Raw genomic sequence first — 19960 nt, forward strand, 5'->3', positions numbered from 1 at the left:
TTAATAGGCCCGTAGGACCCGGGACAGGTGGGGACTGGGGCTGGGGTGCCCCATTAGCTGAGGCTCAAAACATTTCCTATAAGCAAATCGCCAAAATGGGGGGAAAAATAAAACTCTCCATCGCTTTATCTCAAATGGTGCCCAATGTTGCAATCTCCTGATGAAGGCCACGGAATGCTGCCGGAACATTGGGCACATAATCATGTTATATACGAAAGCGATGAAGTGAATAAGGTTTTCTTGTGTACTTTCCCCGTCGGTGGGCCCATTGGGCTATTTCCCGTTCCAATCAGTGCAGCACGACTGGTATATCAAAGCCCGTGGTATGTGCTATCCTGTCTGTGGGATGGTGTATATGAAAGATCCCTTGCTACTAATGGAAAAATATAGCGGCTTTCCACTCTAAGACTATATAATGTTATGTCAAAATTACCAAATGTTTGACATTCAATAGCCGATAATTAATAATTATTCATTACAAAATGTTGTAATAATAATTACTATTATTATAGACATCATTTATTTAAACCCGTATTATTTATTAAGTCAACGATCGTTTAATAAGAAGTCATTAATTATTGAACAAGCGATTTATTTCACATGGCTGCGATTTGTCACGTATGATTCTTTTTCCCAAAAGACGAATTCTCGAAAGTAGTCAGTTGCAGACGATCGGGTCATGATATACGCGGGAAACCAAAACCTCGTGTACTCTCGTTACCAAAGTGGCTGCACCTACGTCGGACCAGGTAGATAAGACGTCTACCATAGACAGATCTACAATGATCAAATTACTGCATATCTATTTTGGAAGCTACCTTAGTTGCAAGAATTCTTGAAACCGATCCCACATTGGGGGAGCTACCTGATCCGCGGAACCATTGCCAGAAGCGTGCAGAGTACCCTGGCCTTTGATTACTGTGCTCACGCGGTTTACCTGAAATACAAGCTCATAATGTGTATCAAGTGGTTACTCTTAAACTGGCTCGCGTTGGCATTCCAAACTTTGTGGCACACATATATCTTCTTCTGAGAATTTTATATTTTTTTCCAGGTGAATTTTGTTGTATTGTATTTTGTCAAATAGTCACGCGCGCATGTGTGTGTGTGTGTGTTGTGTGTGTGTATGTCCTGTTATAACACAACAGAGATATTTTTAGTTTGTACGTTTATTTTCTGTTTGTCTGTCTCTGTCTGTATTTGTCTGACCGGCCTCGGTGGCGTCGTGGCATGCCATCGGTCTACAGGCTGGTAGGTATTGGGTTCGGATCCCAGTCGAGGCATGGGATTTTTAATCCAGATACCGACTCCAAACCCTGAGTGAGTGCTCCGCAAGGCTCAGTGGATAGGTGTAAACCACTTGCACCGACCAGTGATCCATAACTGGTTCAACAAAGGCCATGGTTTGTGCTATCCTGCCTGTGGGAAGCGCAAATAAAAGATCCCTTGCTGCTAATCGGAAGAGTAGCCCATGTAGTGGCGACAGCGGGTTTCCTCTCAAAATCTGTGTGGTCCGTAACCATATGTCTGACGCCATATAACCGTAAATAAAATGTGTTGAGTGCGTCGTTAAAAAAACAACAAAAAACAAACATTTGTGTCTGTCTGTATGTATGTGTGTCTGTATCTCTGTGTGTGTGTGTGTATGTGTGTGTGTGTGTGTGTGTGTGTGTGTGTCTATACAATCTTTCTTTCTCTCTGTATGTATGTCAGCGCTTCTGTCTCCCTATCTACATGCCTGTATGTCTGTCTTTATATGTCTGTCTTTCTAAATGAAGTTTCCTTTAAGCATAAATCCACTGAGTTAATTATGCGGGTGTTGCTAAGGCCCACATCAATATTAACTAATATAAAAGCTTAATTTTAACTGGCCAGTTGTGGTGTTGGTTGTGGTTGTGGTTGTGATAGTGGTGGTTGTCATGGAGGTGGAAGGAGTCAGAATTTATTTACGTCCGATGAGTCTCCTTTATTGTTTGTGCGTGGGTGATAGGTAGTGTGGAGGATTTCCATTTCCCCCACCTATTGTGGTCATTTCTCAACGGAGCGAGATTGAGGATAAGAGATGGATATGTTCAAGTACGTCTTTTGTGAGCACTCTGAATTGATTTTGGTTGACCTGTCTGTACAAAACACATTTTAGCAAAAGAGGAGCTGAAGGGTTTCAACATCCACGAATAGTCCCTATCAGAGCAGTCTGTACAAATAGATTTTAACAAAAGAGAGGAGTTGAGGGGTTTGAACATCCAGGAATAGTCCCTATCAGAGCAGTCTGTACAAATATATTTTAATAAGAGAGAGTTGAGGGGTTTGAACATCCAGGAATAGTCCCTATCAGAACAGTCTGTACAAATAGATTTTAATAAGAGAGAGTTGAGGGGTTTGAACATCCAGGAATAGTCCCTATCAGAGCAGTCTGTACAAATAGATTTTAACAAAAGAGAGAGTTGAGGGGTTTGAACATCCAGAAACAGCCATTATCATTTCCCCACCTATTGTGGTCATTTCTCAACGGAGCGAGATTGAGGATAGGAGATGGATATGTTCAAGTACGTCTTTTGTGAGCACTCTGATTTGATTTTGGTTGTCCTGTCTGTACAAAACACATTTTAGCAAAAGAGGAGCTGAAGGGTTTCAACATCCAGGAATAGTCCCTATCAGAGCAGTCTGTACAAATAGATTTTAACAAAAGAGAGGAGTTGAGGGGTTTGAACATCCAGGAATAGTCCCTATCAGAGCAGTCTGTACAAATATATTTTAACAAAAGAGAGAGTTGAGGGGTTTGAACATCCAGGAATAGTCCCTATCAGAGCAGTCTGTACAAATATATTTTAACAAAAGAGAGAGTTGAGGGGTTTGAACATCCAGAAACAGCCATTATCATTTCCCCACCTATTGTGGTCATTTCTCAACGGAGCGAGATTGAGGATAGGAGATGGATATGTTCAAGTACGTCTTTTGTGAGCACTCTGATTTGATTTTGGTTGGCCTGTCTGTATAAAACACATTTTAGCAAAAGAAAAGCTGCAGGGTTTCAACATCCAGGAATAGTCCCTATCAGAGCAGTCTGTACAAATAGATTTTAACAAGAGAGAGTTGAGGGGTTTGAACATCCAGAAACAGCCATTATCAGCGGGTATCTTGTTTCTTTCTTACCTTTATTTTCTATTCAGTGATTAAAAAAAAAAACCCCACCAAATTTGGTGGTACACTTAATTGTGTTTGTTTATATTGAAATGTTGTCCAATATAGAGGTGAAGAGGATAGGGATGAAGATGTGATCATTCTGGAACATCCCTTATTGATGAAGGATCTTCCAGGATGATGACATCTTCATCTCAATCCTTCTCACCTCTGTTTTGGACAACATATTAAGTTACTAGTAAACAAACCACAATCATTCTTACCTTCTTTTTTTGTTTTGGTATGCATCTTACAAAACTATTTTTACGAATTTATGAAGCCTGTTTTTCTTTAACGCAGGTGTTTTAGCATTGTAGATGTATATATGTAGTTACACGCGTGCCAATCTAAAGCAGACTGTGTAAACTCTACCGTTGTTGTCTTGTTGCAGGACTATGCTAAAGACATGATGAAGGAGATGCTGGGGTGGTACGGCTACGACACCAAAGTCGACAACCGCGAGACGGAGACGCCAAAGGAAGAGAGGTATCAGCTGGCGCCAGTCGACGACGGCAGTAGCGGGGTCGGCGAACTACCTCGAGACTGCGCCAGTACAGACGGCAGCGAGACCGACCACATGTCTCGTGACAGCGACAACGGCAGACAAAGTAGGTCTCAGGGAGAATACAAAATCAGTTTTTGTTTTCTTTAACGACACCACAGTCACTAAAGCACATTGATTTATTCATCATCATCATCAGCTATTGGATGTCAAACATTTGGTAATTTTGACACAAACAAGTTAAAGTTTGTTTTGTTTTAACGACACCACTAGAGCACATTGATTTATTAATCATCATTAGCTATTGGATGTCAGTGATTTGGTAATTTTGACACCAAAAAGTTAACGTTTGTTTTGTTTAATGACACGACTAGAGCTTATTGATTTATTAATCATCAGCTATTGGATGTCAAACATTTGGTAATGTTGACACAGAGTCTTTCAGGATTTTTCCATTAGCAGCAAAGGAATATTTATATGCACTTTCCCACAGACAGGACAGGACATACCACGACCTTTGATATACCAGTCGGAGAATGGGCCCACTGAGGTAGATTCCGCCCCCGTTTTATGGAGAGAAAATATATTTTCGGTCAATGGCTGATGCAAGAAAAACGCCAAGTGGTATAATTATTGGAAGCATAGGTTACCCTGAACACTGCGGTGAGATTAACCTTTGGCACATAAGTCACATAGCTTACTTTTTAAAGGGGTCTTTTATATATAATTTTCCACTGGTCACTGGTGTATTTACTTTGCACGATCTCTGTTAGCCGTGTTTTCAGAGGAGGCTTACATTTACTACGGTCGTCACATTAATAAAGAAAAACGTTTTAATACACATATAAAATTGTGAGACAAGCATTTTCCTGTTTTATTATTTCCTACCCCCACCCACCCCCACCCACCCCCACCCCTATTTACCTGACTGATATTTAACCTCCTGCCCATGATATGTTTTGAGTCGTGTTCTTTAAGATTTTAAAACCTATGACGTAAATGTATTTTAGTATCATATTTACTTCCAAATCGTTTATTGTGTTCTCTTGACACCTGTTGTGACAAGATACTCCTGGCTGTTCTTTGTACTGTCTCACAAATGACGCGGAATCAGTTACGCAAGGTACGAATCGGAGCATTGTAGTTTTGTTTGTAGTTATTGCTTTATGTTCCGTCCTGCGTATGGATGACTGAACAGCGACAAGGTTTTTTTTTCCCCTCGCCTGGGATTAAAGTAAAGTTTTGTTTTATTTAACGATGCAACTAGAGCACATTGATTTTTTTATCTTATCATCGGCTATTGGACGTCAAACATATGGTCATTCTGACACTCTTTTTTAGAGGAAACCCGCTGTCGCCACATAGACTACTCTTTTACGACAGGCAGCAAGGGATCTTTTATTTGCGCTTCCCACGGGCAGGATAGCACAAACCATGGCCTTTGTTGAACCAGTTATGGATCACTGGTCGGTGCAAGTGCTTTACACCTACCCATTGAGCCTTGCGGAGCACTCACTCGGGGTTTGGAGTCGGTATCTGGATATAAAAATCCCATGCCTCGACTGGGATCCGAACCCAGTACCTACCAGCCTATAGACCGATGGCCTACTACGACGCCACCGAGGCTGGTATCGCCTGGGATTAAGTCAGATTTGAGAGGACTTGTCGTATGTTGTACTGGTGTGATCACTAATTAAATTTGTGTTAAATCCATCAAATAACACGTCGTGATATACTATATTTGCCGTTAATGTTACAGTTCCTAGTTGATAAAGCGTTCGCTTGATGCGCGGTCGGTCTAGGATCGATCCCCGTCGGTGAACCCATTTGGCTATTTCTCGTTCCAGCCAGTGCTCCACAACTGGTGTAACAAAGGCCGTGGTATGTGTGTAGGATGGTGCATGTAAAAGACCCCTTGCTGCTAATCGAAAAGAGTAGCCCATGAAGTGGCGACAGCGGGTTTCCTCTCTCAATATCTGTGTGGTCCTTAACCATATGTCTGACGCCATATAACCGTACATAAAATGTGTTGAGTGCGTCGTTAAATAAAAAAATTTCTTCCTTCCATGCATGTTAGACATTACATAGCTGCAGTTTAAACTGTTTCGAAGTATCGTTAAACACATATTTCATTCTTTCTACAAAAGTGTGTCTCGAGTATTATAACGTGTTATGCTAGTATCAGTCTACCAACTGTCACGACAAAGTTCACCTTCCATCAAATAACACGTCGTGATATACTATACTTACCGTTAATATCAGGTCAGGTCAGGTCAGGTCATATGGCTTTACGTGCACATTCAGAACAAGCTGTTGTAGCGCACGCCTGTCCTGGACGCAAGAGCCGGCCTTGGCCGGCTCCTCCGTCCAGGACAGGAAAGGTGGGGGGGGGGGGGAGGAGGGACCGCCTGCACTGGCAGGTGCAAGGGAACACCAGCAGCCCGACCAAAGTCGGTAGCAGGCGGGGGTGGGGATGATGGTGCTATGGAATTTTAAATGGCGCACAGTATTATGCCAAAGAGAAAAAGTGCGCAAATTTGGTTGAGGAAATTGGGCGCAATTTTGAACGGTCGGTCAAGAAGAAAGTTCCAGAGCTAGTATAGGTTTTGACATTAGTGAATCGAGAGTAGCTCGTTAATTAGACCTCTATGATGCTGTGGTGTCTCCCTAGGTTGACATTAGTGAATCGAGAGTAGCTCGTTAATTAGACCTCTATGATGCTGTGGTGTCTCCCTAGGTTGACATTAGTGAATCGAGAGTAGCTCGTTAATTAGACCTCTATGATGCTGTGGTGTCTCCCTAGGTTGACATTAGTGAATCGAGAGTAGCTCGTTAATTAGACCTCTATGATGCTGTGGTGTCTCCCTAGTGAATCGAGAGTAGCTCGTTAATTAGACCTCTATGATGCTGTGGTGTCTCCCTAGTGAATCGAGAGTAGCTCGTTAATTAGACCTCTATGATGCTGTGGTGTCTCCCTAGGTTGACATTAGTGAATCGAGAGTAGCTCGTTAATTAGACCTCTATGATGCTGTGGTGTCTCCCTAGTGAATCGAGAGTAGCTCGTTAATTAGACCTCTATGATGCTGTGGTGTCTCCCTAGGTTGACATTAGTGAATCGAGAGTAGCTCGTTAATTAGACCTCTATGATGCTGTGGTGTCTCCCTAGTGAATCGAGAGTAGCTCGTTAATTAGACCTCTATGATGCTGTGGTGTCTCCCTAGGTTGACATTAGTGAATCGAGAGTAGCTCGTTAATTAGACCTCTATGATGCTGTGGTGTCTCCCTAGGTTGACATTAGTGAATCGAGAGTAGCTCGTTAATTAGACCTCTATGATGCTGTGGTGTCTCCCTAGGTTGACATTAGTGAATCGAGAGTAGCTCGTTAATTAGACCTCTATGATGCTGTGGTGTCTCCCTGGTGAATCGAGAGTAGCTCGTTAATTAGACCTCTATGATGCTGTGGTGTCTCCCTAGTGAATCGAGAGTAGCTCGTTAATTAGACCTCTATGATGCTGTGGTGTCTCCCTAGGTTGACATTAGTGAATCGAGAGTAGCTCGTTAATTAGACCTCTATGATGCTGTGGTGTCTCCCTAGGTTGACATTAGTGAATCGAGAGTAGCTCGTTAATTAGACCTCTATGATGCTGTGGTGTCTCCCTAGGTTGACATTAGTGAATCGAGAGTAGCTCGTTAATTAGACCTCTATGATGCTGTGGTGTCTCCCTAGGTTGACATTAGTGAATCGAGAGTAGCTCGTTAATTAGACCTCTATGATGCTGTGGTGTCTCCCTAGGTTGACATTAGTGAATCGAGAGTAGCTCGTTAATTAGACCTCTATGATGCTGTGGTGTCTCCCTAGTGAATCGAGAGTAGCTCGTTAATTAGACCTCTATGATGCTGTGGTGTCTCCCTAGTGAATCGAGAGTAGCTCGTTAATTAGACCTCTATGATGCTGTGGTGTCTCCCTAGGTTGACATTAGTGAATCGAGAGTAGCTCGTTAATTAGACCTCTATGATGCTGTGGTGTCTCCCTAGTGAATCGAGAGTAGCTCGTTAATTAGACCTCTATGATGCTGTGGTGTCTCCCTAGGTTGACATTAGTGAATCGAGAGTAGCTCGTTAATTAGACCTCTACGATGCTGTGGTGTCTCCCTAGGTTGACATTAGTGAATCGAGAGTAGCTCGTTAATTAGACCTCTATGATGCTGTGGTGTCTCCCTAGGTTGACATTAGTGAATCGAGAGTAGCTCGTTAATTAGACCTCTATGATGCTGTGGTGTCTCCCTAGGTTGACATTAGTGAATCGAGAGTAGCTCGTTAATTAGACCTCTATGATGCTGTGGTGTCTCCCTAGGTTCCAGAGCTAGTATAGGTCTTGACATTAGTGAATCGAGAGTAGCTCGTTAATTAGACCTCTATGATGCTGTGGTGTCTCCCTAGGTTGCCCATAGGGTCCCGTTAATGTTACAGTTCCTAGTTAATAAACTGTGTTACCGGCCTCGGTGGTGTCGTGGTTAAGCCATCGGATATAAGGCTGATAGATACAGAGTTTGCAGCCACCCAGAGTGAGTTTTAACCATTCATTGGGTAGGTGTAAGACCCCTACACCCTCTTCTCTCTCACTAACCATTAACTACTAAATGGACAGACAGCTCAGATAGCTGAGGTATGTGCCCAGGATAGCGTTCTTAATTGGAACCTTAATTGGATATAAGCACGAAAATAAGTTGAAATGAAAAATAAAAATATTACAGTTCATAGTTGATAAATCGTGTACGCCAAATTTTGTTGATTTAAAAATGTTGCATCCATCGGTATTTGTTATGTTAATTAATATCTGCCATGTTATTTGAATAAATATTGTTATAATAGTATTTAAAAGTGTATTGTCACAGATTTGTATCTCTTGACATCTGTCTTGTATTTACATGTATATTTGCATTTCATAGAAGTGTAATAATATCACATATTTGTACAAATATCTCTTGGAATCTGTCTTCTATAGAGATACGACTTTATATAATCTATTACTATACTAGTTCTGTCATTTTGGTTATATGAAAACAAGGGGTAATCATAGGGTCTTTTATTTATGTGACACTGTTTGATTTCATATTTCAATTCTTGTTTCTGGTTATCTATATATTGCGAGTATCAACACCGCTGATTCCAGAGAAGCATCTCGATGATAGAGCGCCGGGCTGAGCTGCGATAGATCGCAGGATCGATCTTTCTCCGCGGATCATTCATCTCGGTCGACCCCTGGGGTCTTCCCGGCCCGATGAGTGCCACGAGACGCATGCATTGTTTGTTATCCTATCGTTGTGACTTCGCACACACAGGTTATTAGGTGTGCTAGCTTGATAGCAGGGTCCCTGGAGACCAGTTGAAGCTATTCGCTAAGCATAATCCGTGAGATAACGGCGATTTCACCGCCCTCTTCCCTGATATAAATATGTCCTAAATAGGCAGCGTGTGCAATGATATGTGGGTCCAGGACATTGTGCTTGACCTTTGATGCAGAGAAACATGATAATTAAAAAAATATTTTTATTCATCATGCATTATGTATTATCCATCCATCCATCCATCCATCCATAAATTAAAAAAAATCCTTCCATCCATTTATCTATCATTTTTATAAGATGCATCCATCTATCTATCTATTCATCCACCATCTATCGATCCATCCATCCATCCATCCATCCAAAACCCACCCATCCATCAATCTATTCACCCACCCATCCGTCTATCGATCTATCGATCTATCCATCCATCCATCCATCCATCCATCAAACAATCCAGCCATTCAACCATCCATCCACCCATCCCACCACCCATCTATTTATCTATCTATATATCCATCTATCTATCTATCTATATATCTATCTATCTGTCCATACATCCATACATCCATTCATTTATATATTTATACGGGGCAGGACGTAGCCCAGTGGTACAGCGCTCGCTCGATGCGCGGTCGGTGTGGGATCGATCCCCGTCGATGGGCCCATTGGGCTATTTCTCGTTCCAGCCAGTGCACCACGACTGGTATACCAAAGGCCGTGGTATGTACTACCCTGTCTGTGGGATGGTGCATATAAAAGATCACTTGCTGCTAATCGAAAAGAGCCCTCTCTCAATATCTGTGTGGTCCTTAACCATATGTCTAACGCCATATAACCGTAAATAAAATGTGTTGAGTGCGTCGTTAAATAAAACATTTCCTTCTTTATATATTTATATTTTCAAGGCTAATACAAATTTTAGCTGAGAATATTATTATATATATAACAATGATATCTTCGCGGTGCTATACCAACCAGATTCGTTGTGAAAAATATTCTGCTGATGTTCGGATCATAACATATATATTATTATTATATATACCTAATACGGCTAGTATTGATTGGAAAGGGAACATTAACAAAAGCGATCTGGGTGATCGGTTATCGCTGAGAGGGGGGCTCAGATGCTTCTGGCAGGCGGCACCGCTCTGTGAGGGATAACCTATCTTGGGGAAGTCTGCACAAGGCGAACCCGATACACTCGTGGTGAAATCAGCCCCTCCCATGTTGGGTTCTGCCGCGATCATCTTACGTACAAATGTGGAATGATTCATTGAAAATGTCAGCCGAGATTAATGCACTGTGTTTTCATTACATGTACAATTTTAACTATCTGTAAAATGAGACTTCCAGGATATGAGATGGATAAGGATTTCGCGGCAGCTCCAGTATCCTGTTTCGCTGGTGTCTGTTGGCTGCATAAATTGAGTGAAAGTTGTTTGTTCAGTTAGGTGTGTTCGCTGGTTATCCGACACCCATTATCCTCGTGTAATATGGCCGCATTTGCAAATGGCAATATATATTCCCCGTCCGTTTGTTCCATATACAGCGAGTCGTAATATATAATGAATGAAAGCCTATTAAAATGAAATATGAGGCATACAGACTTGTTAACTTATACATCATATCGTGTTTTTCAATTATACCAAAGCACACCTTACAAGGGGAAAAGGGTCAGGGTGGGTAGGAGGGTGACTTTCTAACATTACAAACTAGTTGTGTAATATTCCAAGCCCATGTTCAAGATGTAATATGGGACGATTATGGAAATGAAATATTAACTAAGCAAACGCAATGTGTGTGGGGTTTTTGTTGTTGTTGTTGTGGGGTGTTGTTTTTTTTTTTTGGGGGGGGGGGGGTTAGCACATGACAAGCTAGATAAGAAGGCAGTTGGATTTTTTACACTAAAAATGACAACTCATTATACTGGCCCTTGTTTCTTCGATTTGTAATGAATCGTAATATATAATAAAGAAACAGTATTAAAATGAAACATCAGCCTGTAATATGAGAACACGCGAGACAATGGTGGAGGTATTTTTGACATGGCAAATGGCAATATAACGTATCAATCTCTTGTTTCGTGTATACTGAGTCGCAATATATAATGAGTGAAGCTTATTAAAATGAAATATTAGCCTTACAGTGTTGTTAATTAATGCACCATATTGTCTGTTTTCTAGCATACGACGGCAGACTAAAGAAGAGGGGATGAGGTGGGGTCTTGACATTTTTAATTTGAATGAATGAATGGATGTTTAACGACACCCCACCACGAACAATACATCGGCTATCGGGTGCCAAACTATGGATTCTTAATTTAATCAACTTGATAATATTATATTTATCTTGAAAAGAAAGAAAAAAAGAAGGGGAAAAAAAAGAATTTTTTTTTATTTGTAACATCCCAGCTCATTCCAAAGTATTCAGCATTTTAATGTCATTAGATAGAGATTGCAAGCATCCATATTTAATAACGAGGAATGCTTGTTTGACAAGCACATTTTAAACGATGGCTATTAGGTTTCTAACATACAATAATTGCAATATTTTGTCTAGAGATCGAGAGAGGAAACCTATGTAGGCCACTCTTACTGGTGATAAATACTTTATGAACATATATAGTAATCATTCTCCCAGACAGGATATTCGACAAGTTGTAGAACACTGATTGGAAGGGAAGAAACCCGACACAACCCTAGCGGGCATTCTATCTTTGAGCTACAGTCCACTTCACTAAAATCGTTAATATTGACTAGAGGTGAAAAACGATCCGATTCGATACACCCAGTGGAATCGATCCCGCGACTTCTTGTGTATCTTGCTTCATGATCCAAACTAAATTTATAATTGTCTACTAAAATGTCACTTGACGTGTTTGAGTCGTAGAATCTATTTGAAACATTGTTGACTGTTTCAAACTAGACCTACTCCGTTACCCGTCGGTTATCCTAGACCTCATGACCGGCTTCGGTGGTGTCGTGGTTAAGCCATCGGGACCCCGACCTCAAGAATGAGGTCTTTTGCGTTATTATTTTTTTTAAAAGTTAGATTGATAGGTGGCAACGCAATTCAATAAACATGTATATTCAGTTTCTGTGTGAAACTGTCATGCGATATGCACTTAAAACGTGACACGGACTACTTGAAAACGAAGCAGATATTAAATTACGGAGAGTGTGTAATTTCAGAATGTAAACCGACAGGGTTCACACGAGTGTTGCCATAGCTGTTGATGAATTCTGGTCCGGATACTGTCTTGTAGGTCACAGATGATCACTTGTGCCAAGGACACGTGTGCGGTACTATACCAATTCAAATCCCACAGGCGACCATGTTAACGTTTGTGTTTAAAAAGACTATATGCAATATATCAACCAAACTATGACCCATAAATATCAGTACTACAACCCCTACCTCAAAGTATTAACTGCAGAAAATTGTACCTTTCATGGCTCATTTTCGGTATAACCAGATGTTTTTACAACACCCCTAGTTTCGCACAATATTTTAGTACTTGTTTTCACATGTACCCCATACATGTTCCAAGCACAAGGCTGCTTGACACAGTGGTACTAGATGAATTAAAATTTTATACATTTTTAGCCCAGATGAAACTATTTTTTTTTACAACCAACGCACTCACATTTATAACCAATCACAGGACTTGTGGTGTTAACTTCTCTATCGAAAGTTCGGTGCACCTCGAACTTCGACCCAGCCGGAAATTAATTGGTATAGTGCTACCTGCGTGTGATATCACAGGCTTCTCCAGCCAGAAAATATAAATAGTATTAAACACGAAAATATGCTTCAGCGTTATCGGTTATTGCTGCTGTGTCTGATGAATACTGACACAATACAATATCTCATGGGTAGATTCGGTGGGACGTAGCCCAGTCTGCTGTGCAGTCGGTCCAGGATCAGTCCCAGTCGATGAGCCTTTTTGGCAATTTCTTGTTGCAAACAGTGCTCCACAACTGGTGTAGCAAAAGCTGTGGAATGTACTGTCTTGTCTGTGGGATGGTACATATAAAATACCTCTTGCTGCGACAGAGAGTTTAATTAAAATTTGTTGACTGCGTCGTTACGGTAAAGCGTTTCTGTTTTCCTTTTTTCATGGGTAAATCATTGGGATCATTAAGTACATTGTCATTATTTTCAGCAGCAGCAGCAGCAGCACAATGATCATCATCATCATCATCATCATCATCATAACAGCATCATTATCTCATGGTCGTATTTAGCGGGTAGAGGCAGATACACCTCAGAAATACGAACAAAATCGCCTTTTTAAATTTTAGTTTACAAGTTCCCTTTTTGTTTAGCTGGAAAAGATCTTGCATAATGTTGCCATGATTGCGTTTACAGCCCCTCTCCCCAGTTATTTTTGGCTTTACAGCTTTATCATCAATAAACTTTGTTATCACCATCATGATCGACATCGTCACCAGCCATGTTAATACTGGTAAGGACCATCATCAATTCCTCTACAACATCGGATTTCTTATCGGTATCGTCGTCGCACCGGTCATTACCACTATCATTTGACATAAATCATCACCATTCATACCATATTCATTTCATTTCAATTTATTTTCATGCTTATATTCAATTAAGGTTCAAGCACGCTGTTCTGGGCACACACCTCAGCTATTTGGGCTGTGTGTCCAGGACAGTGGGTTAGTTGTTTGTGAGAGAGAAGTCGGTGTAGTGGTCTTACACTTACCCATTGTGGTGTATTCGCTAAGCCTCAAAACAATTCGAATCAAGCAGAAGCTTCTTTCAAAAGTGTTGTAGTACTAGCTAGAGACATCAACAAGTTTTTTCTCCCATTATTTAAAATATTAATTTAATATATATATATATTAATATATACATATATATAGTCATGGATTTGACTGTTTTATTTCAGGAAGTATAAAATGATATGGACCGATCTTTATGTTTTGATTTTGTTTTAGGCTTGAATGGTGAGACAGCACTAGCAGCCAAACATCGAAATTTGGTGTCTCTCATCAACAAACGAGATGCCCAAGGTGTGTATATAGTTGTCATATGATACACACGATACAAAAGTCGCTACCTTTTCGGGGGTCTAATTTTAATTTTGGAGGTGTGTTGCCACCGATTTAATAACCATAATTAGGGCACCAAGGCAAGTTGGATGGCCACCAAGGCTAAACTGATTGCAAGCATGTTTGGTTACAAACAAATTGTTTCGCCAAACCGTCATTTCATTTGCAATTTTTTATTAGTTTTCTTTTCAATTAAGGATTAGAGCTGGTTTATCCTAGTAACACATGTAGCACGTGCTATGGGTCCCGCGCTTCATGGGGCCCCGCAGTGATGTGTACATTTATTTCCCCCAGGTAATTTTTCCCCTCTCCCCGAAGGCGTTGCAAAATATATATTTTTTGGAATTGGGCCCCGCTGTTATTTGTGCTACAGGCTCGCAGATCCTTAAACCGGCCCCGTTAAGGATACATATACAACACAGGATGTGCACGGTGGCAAACCAGGTAGGGCGCCACATAATTTTTCTTGTCATTGGCAGCGTCTGATTTACGGATCTGTTTTGTATATCATTGTAAAATCCAAAATGGTCATCAAGGCCAAGTGACAAGGTAATTAGACCTGTTGTATTAAATCAGTATTAATTAGAACGTTTATGGAGAATATTCTACAATGAATAACAAACTCTGTAACTCCGGGGTTTTCCCGGGGTTTTTTCTTTTCTTTTCTTCTGAAAGATGAACTATGTAATATGTAACACTGACGTTTCTCTCATTCCTTTTTTTCCACACTTCGACTTTCTTAAAATGTTAATAACTCTCAGACTATAGAGCTACATCTGTTAAACAATATTCTGTTTCAACATCCCACGAGGCCTGCTAGCTAATTCCTAAAAATGTTTTCAAAAACGTGTTTGGTGACAAACAAGATTGTGTTTCAGCCGCCGCCGCCGCCACTGGACAAATACACATTCCCAGTCGTGGCATTCATTTGGGAGATATTGTGTGTCCATAACCTTTAGGCAGCTGTGTCTCGGTATCGTGGAAGCGAGTCTGTCAAAATAGTGTCTGATCATCATGACATAGGTTCTACACAAAGATCAAATTCGGTGTCAGAACAACACCATGCTACATGTACAACGTGTACGTGCACCTACATGTATACGGTTTGTTAACTTCGTATGGACACAGTACAGAAGAAAAAACCCACCCAGGTGCATTTCAAGTTCACGGGGTTTTTTTAAGAGTTCAATAACGTTTGTCATTGGTGATATACTGTCCGGTTGGATTCTTATCCAACTAGTTACAAACACTCCCCACATGCTGATTTACTCACTGATTGGAAACTTGAGAATACACAGGTTATACGACATTACAGAATCTAAGATGGGAACAACTTTTAGGAAATACTTTTGTTTTGGTTTGAGTTGTAAATAAATTGGTCACACAATATACGATGATCTTTAACGCCAGAAGCAAACGAATACCAACCAGCAGTTCCGGATCCAGATAGTGGGTATGGTGGGTATCGTTTTCCAACGGGTTAAGCACCCTAAAACATCTTGACCTACGTGTATTTATTAATTTGAAAGGAAGAAGACCGATCAAAACTAATGGCTAAAAGCAAGGCAAGGCAATGCACAGTGTCGCGTCTTAAGCGGAGGTGCATATAAAACGTAATTTAATGTGTACTAAGACAGAAACCTGACTTCAGTCAGACGGACTTGGGAAGGGTACGATTGAAGTAATTTCGAGCTGGAGGAAGGGTCGGGCATTTACCATACCGTAGAGTTTGCATCATAGTACACCAACAAAAACAACCCGACTACCTAATGGATTGCCTTCGATATCTCAAATGGGCGGGATTTAGCTCAGTCGGTTGACTGCTCGCTTGAGGTGCTTGCGTCGCAGGATCGAACCACCTTGGTGGATCCATTCAACTGATTGTTTTTTTCTCGTTCCAACCGGTGCACCACAACTGGACAAAGGCCGTGGTATGTGCTTTCCTATCTGTGGGAAAGTGCATATAAAAGATCCCTTGCTGCATTAAAAAAATGTAGCGGGTTTCCTCTGATGACTACGAGTCAGAATTACCAATGTTTGACATCCAATAGCCGATTATTAATTAATTGATGTACTCCAGTGGTGTCGTTAAACAAAACAAACTTCTTCGATATCTAAAGTCTCTGCTGCAGTCCCATATAGGTAACACACTAGTCATTCTGTCTAGAAATACAATTTCTATTCCATCAGAAAAATATTCGACATTATGACATCCAAGTGCTCTTTTTATCAGAGCCAGTGTTCCACAACTTGTATAACAAAGGCCGTGGTATGTACTATCCTGTATGTGCGATGTTACATCCCTCCCTGTAAAAAAAACCCTCATGGATGAGCTCATGCAGCAGCACAATCAAATCGTCATTCTATATCTGTTACCTTTGCAGTGGTAATGCGCTCGCCTGATGTGCGGTCGGTCTAGGATCGATCCCCGTCTGTGTTTCCATTGGGCTATCTCTCGTTCTAGCCAGGGCAGCATGATTGGAATATCAAAGGCCGTGGCATGTGTTATCCTGTCTGTGGAATAGTGCACATAAAAGATCCCTTGCTGCTAATGGAAAAAATTTAGCGAGTGTCCACTGTAAGACTAAATGTCAGAATTACCAAATGTTTGACATCCAATAGCCAATGAAGGAAATATTTTATTTAACAACGCACTCAACACATTTTATTTACGGTTATATGGCGTCAGACATATGGTTAGGACCACACAGATATAGAGGAAACCCGCTGTCGCCACTTCATGGGCTACTCTTTTTCGATTAACAGCAAGGAATCTTTTATATGCACCATCCACAGACAGGATAGTACATACCACGGCCTTTGTTACACCAGTTGTGGAGCATTGGCTAGAACAAGAAATAGCCCAGTGCGCCCATCGACGGGGATCGATCCTAAACCGACTGTGCATCAAGCGAGCGCTTTACCACTGGGCTACGTCCCGGCTCCAATAACCGATGGTTATTAAATGAAGTGTATCTTAAACTGGATATTTAAAACGGTCTGCTGTTGTCCCATAGAGGTAACACACTAGTCGATCATTCTGTCTTGAAATACTATTTCCATCAGAAAAATAATCGACATCAAGTGCTCTTTTTATGAGTTACACCCCTCCCTGTTCTCCTATGCCCTTAACCCCCTAAAACCACACGCATGGATGAGCTCATACAACAGAGTAAAACACTTCCATAATAGTCATTCAGCATCTGTTACATTCGCAAATTTTTAAAATGCTTCTCTCTAGAAAGAAAAAAATATATATCTACGTCTTTCTGCAGAGATCAGGTAACCGAGCTGTAATGGCGTGTACCAAAAATACAAACCTTTCTACCGTCGGAGAGTCTCGACTTTCGGTCTCTCATGCCGCCAAGTAATTAAGGAAGAATGTTAGTTTGTAACGGAGCCGTCAATTTGCTCTGAGAGTGATCCGATTCATCCGGCTCACTTGGTGACATTTTCAATATCCAGATCAGATTTCATCAGTTCTTGTCTTTGATGTATCGAGCTGTCTTCCCGGGGGCTTTGATTGATGGGTGTGAATCATGGCTCTCCCTTATAAATACCTGTATGGATTGCTGAATAATGTGAAACTCGAAATAAGCTGGTTTTTTATATTATTATTTTGGAGTGGGTTTTTTAAAAAGAAAAATACCTATTGTCATTGACTTTTAAAAGTTGTCTGATTATGTTATAAATTGGTTTAGTGAAAATTTTAAATATACTATTAATATGTCGCTTACTTTCGTTGCTTTTAAAAGTTGTCAGATTATGTTATAAAATGGTTTTGTGAAAGTTTTTAATTTACTATTATAAAGTCGCTTACTTTCGTTACTTTTAAACGTTGTCTGCTTATGTCATAAATTGGTTTAGTGAAAGATTTAAATTTATTATTAATATGTCGCTTACTTTCATTACTATTAAAAGTTGTCTGATTATGGTATAAATTGGTTTAATGAAATATTTAAATTTACTATTAATATGTCGCTCTGATCCTTACCCCCTCCACCCCCACCCCCACACCACACCCCACCTGCGACTATACTAGTGTTTGGAATGGTTACAGTTGCAACATTCAGTAATATTTCCAATGGTTATTTCTCACACAGTCTAGCATCTGTGGGTTTCTTCTCTGATTCAGTATGCTGCACACCCTGTAGCCTCTTATTAGACCATTTGCTTGAGTGTCGATAAAAGGTTTTCTTCTTTTGTTTCGTTTCACTTTCAAAAGTTGAACGTTTTTGTTTGAGTACTGATCACTTGCAATTTTGCTCTTGGAGTTTTTTGTCAGTTTGCTTTTGTTTTATTTAGTTTTTTTGACTAAATACAAATTAAAATATTAACAGGTGTTTTTTTAGGTCATCTTGTAACGTAATTTGAAAGGGTTTGCACTTTTTTAGGATCGGAAAGAGTACATTTTAGTGTATATCCTCTTAAAAGTTGTATTTTAAGTTTGAAGTACTTTCTAAAGGCTTTTTTAAAAACAGATTTTCAGAAATCGTCTCTTAAAGGTTTTTGTCTTTATTTAGTAAATTTGAAGTCAACCCCAAAGTTGTTGGCATACACCTGTGTGTAAAATAAAGCAAAAAAGTAAGTCGATCCTTAAAGACCTTTATGATACACAATTTGTATAGATATTCCTCAAAGATTTTTGTTTTGCCATATACCGTCTAATATGCTTTAATAAGTAGAGGTGTTTTTTTTATAGGTGCTATTAGTTATTATAAGCTGTTATGTAACATATATCCTTTGTCATCAAAGCGAAGGTTCTGCGTGTAATTATGTAACCGTAGTTTTAATTCAGCTTTTCGATTAATTCAATATGCCATTTTTCTTGGTACTTTTTGTTCTGAAGATCCGCCATCTCAGATTAGCTTTTTAAGTCTCAAATGTCAATCCAAAAGTGTTTGTGTTCGTCTCATTGAAGGTTTGTAAAAAAGGAAAGAAAAGTTTGTTTAACGTCATTCTAGCACATTGATTAACCAGCGGCCATCATATGTCTACTAACGTATTATTATACTGCACAGGATTAACAATGTTTGTATCATGCATTTTGGTATTAGTTATCACTTTAAAAAAAAAAAAACTATTTTAAAGGGACATTCCCGAGTTTGCTGCATTGTAAGATGATTCCGACTAATAAAATATTTCTACGATTAAACTTACACATTAAATATATTTTCTTCTACAGAATACCAGCGTCTGTATATTTAATGTGTTTCTGGTCGTCTTCATATTTGTAAGAAGCCCAAACTGGATTTTGTCTTCAAATAATTTCGTACGTACGAAAAAATATCTTTTAGGAAATAAAATAAATTTAACCTAGTACAAATATTAGAACGATCAGGAACACGTTTAATTTACAGCCACTAATATTTTACACAGAAAAATATATTTGATATGTAATTACAATCATTAAAATGTCTCTGTTAGTCGATAACATTTTAAATATTGCAGCAAACTCAGGAATGTCCCTTTAAGAATGCGGGTGGGAGGAGATCAGAGTTGATTATTTAACCTGTTAATCAGAACAAGTTGTTAAATTGGCGCTAGTATTCAGATATAAGGAAATGACAAACCTGACAGCTAATGGTTAATAAGAATTACTTAAGACTCTTCTAAAATACACCAGTTTGTACTCACGTCACAAAAACAGATTCTAGAAACTGCTTTTAAAATACACGGACTTAGGAACCAGTAGCTTTAAACCCCCAATCACGATTCATGTTTAAAACCCCTCCTCCCTCTCTCTCTCTCACTCACACTCTCTCTCTCACTCTCTCTCTCTCTCTCTCTCTCTCTCTCTCTCTCTCTCTCTCTCTCTCTCTCTCTCTCTCTCTCTCTCTCTCTCTCTCTCT

General features: G+C 40.0%; 1 protein-coding gene across 2 annotated transcripts in view; it reads left to right on the forward strand.

The window, feature by feature from the left end:
• The window catches only part of LOC121370991 (sine oculis-binding protein homolog), a 48831-nt gene that overhangs the window by 24346 nt on the left and 4525 nt on the right, over nt 1-19960 (forward strand). The window contains exons 2-3 of one of the 2 annotated variants that reach the window (XM_041496569.1): nt 3572-3788; nt 13995-14069. In XM_041496569.1, coding sequence (XP_041352503.1) covers nt 3572-3788; nt 13995-14069 — 292 coding nt within the window. The remainder of the gene's footprint in view (nt 1-3571; nt 3789-13994; nt 14070-19960) is intronic. The other variant, XM_041496570.1, reaches the window with a different exon arrangement.

The sequence above is a fragment of the Gigantopelta aegis genome, chromosome 4 (assembly GCF_016097555.1).
Source record: "Gigantopelta aegis isolate Gae_Host chromosome 4, Gae_host_genome, whole genome shotgun sequence".
NCBI classification, from domain to species: domain Eukaryota; kingdom Metazoa; phylum Mollusca; class Gastropoda; order Neomphalida; family Peltospiridae; genus Gigantopelta; species Gigantopelta aegis.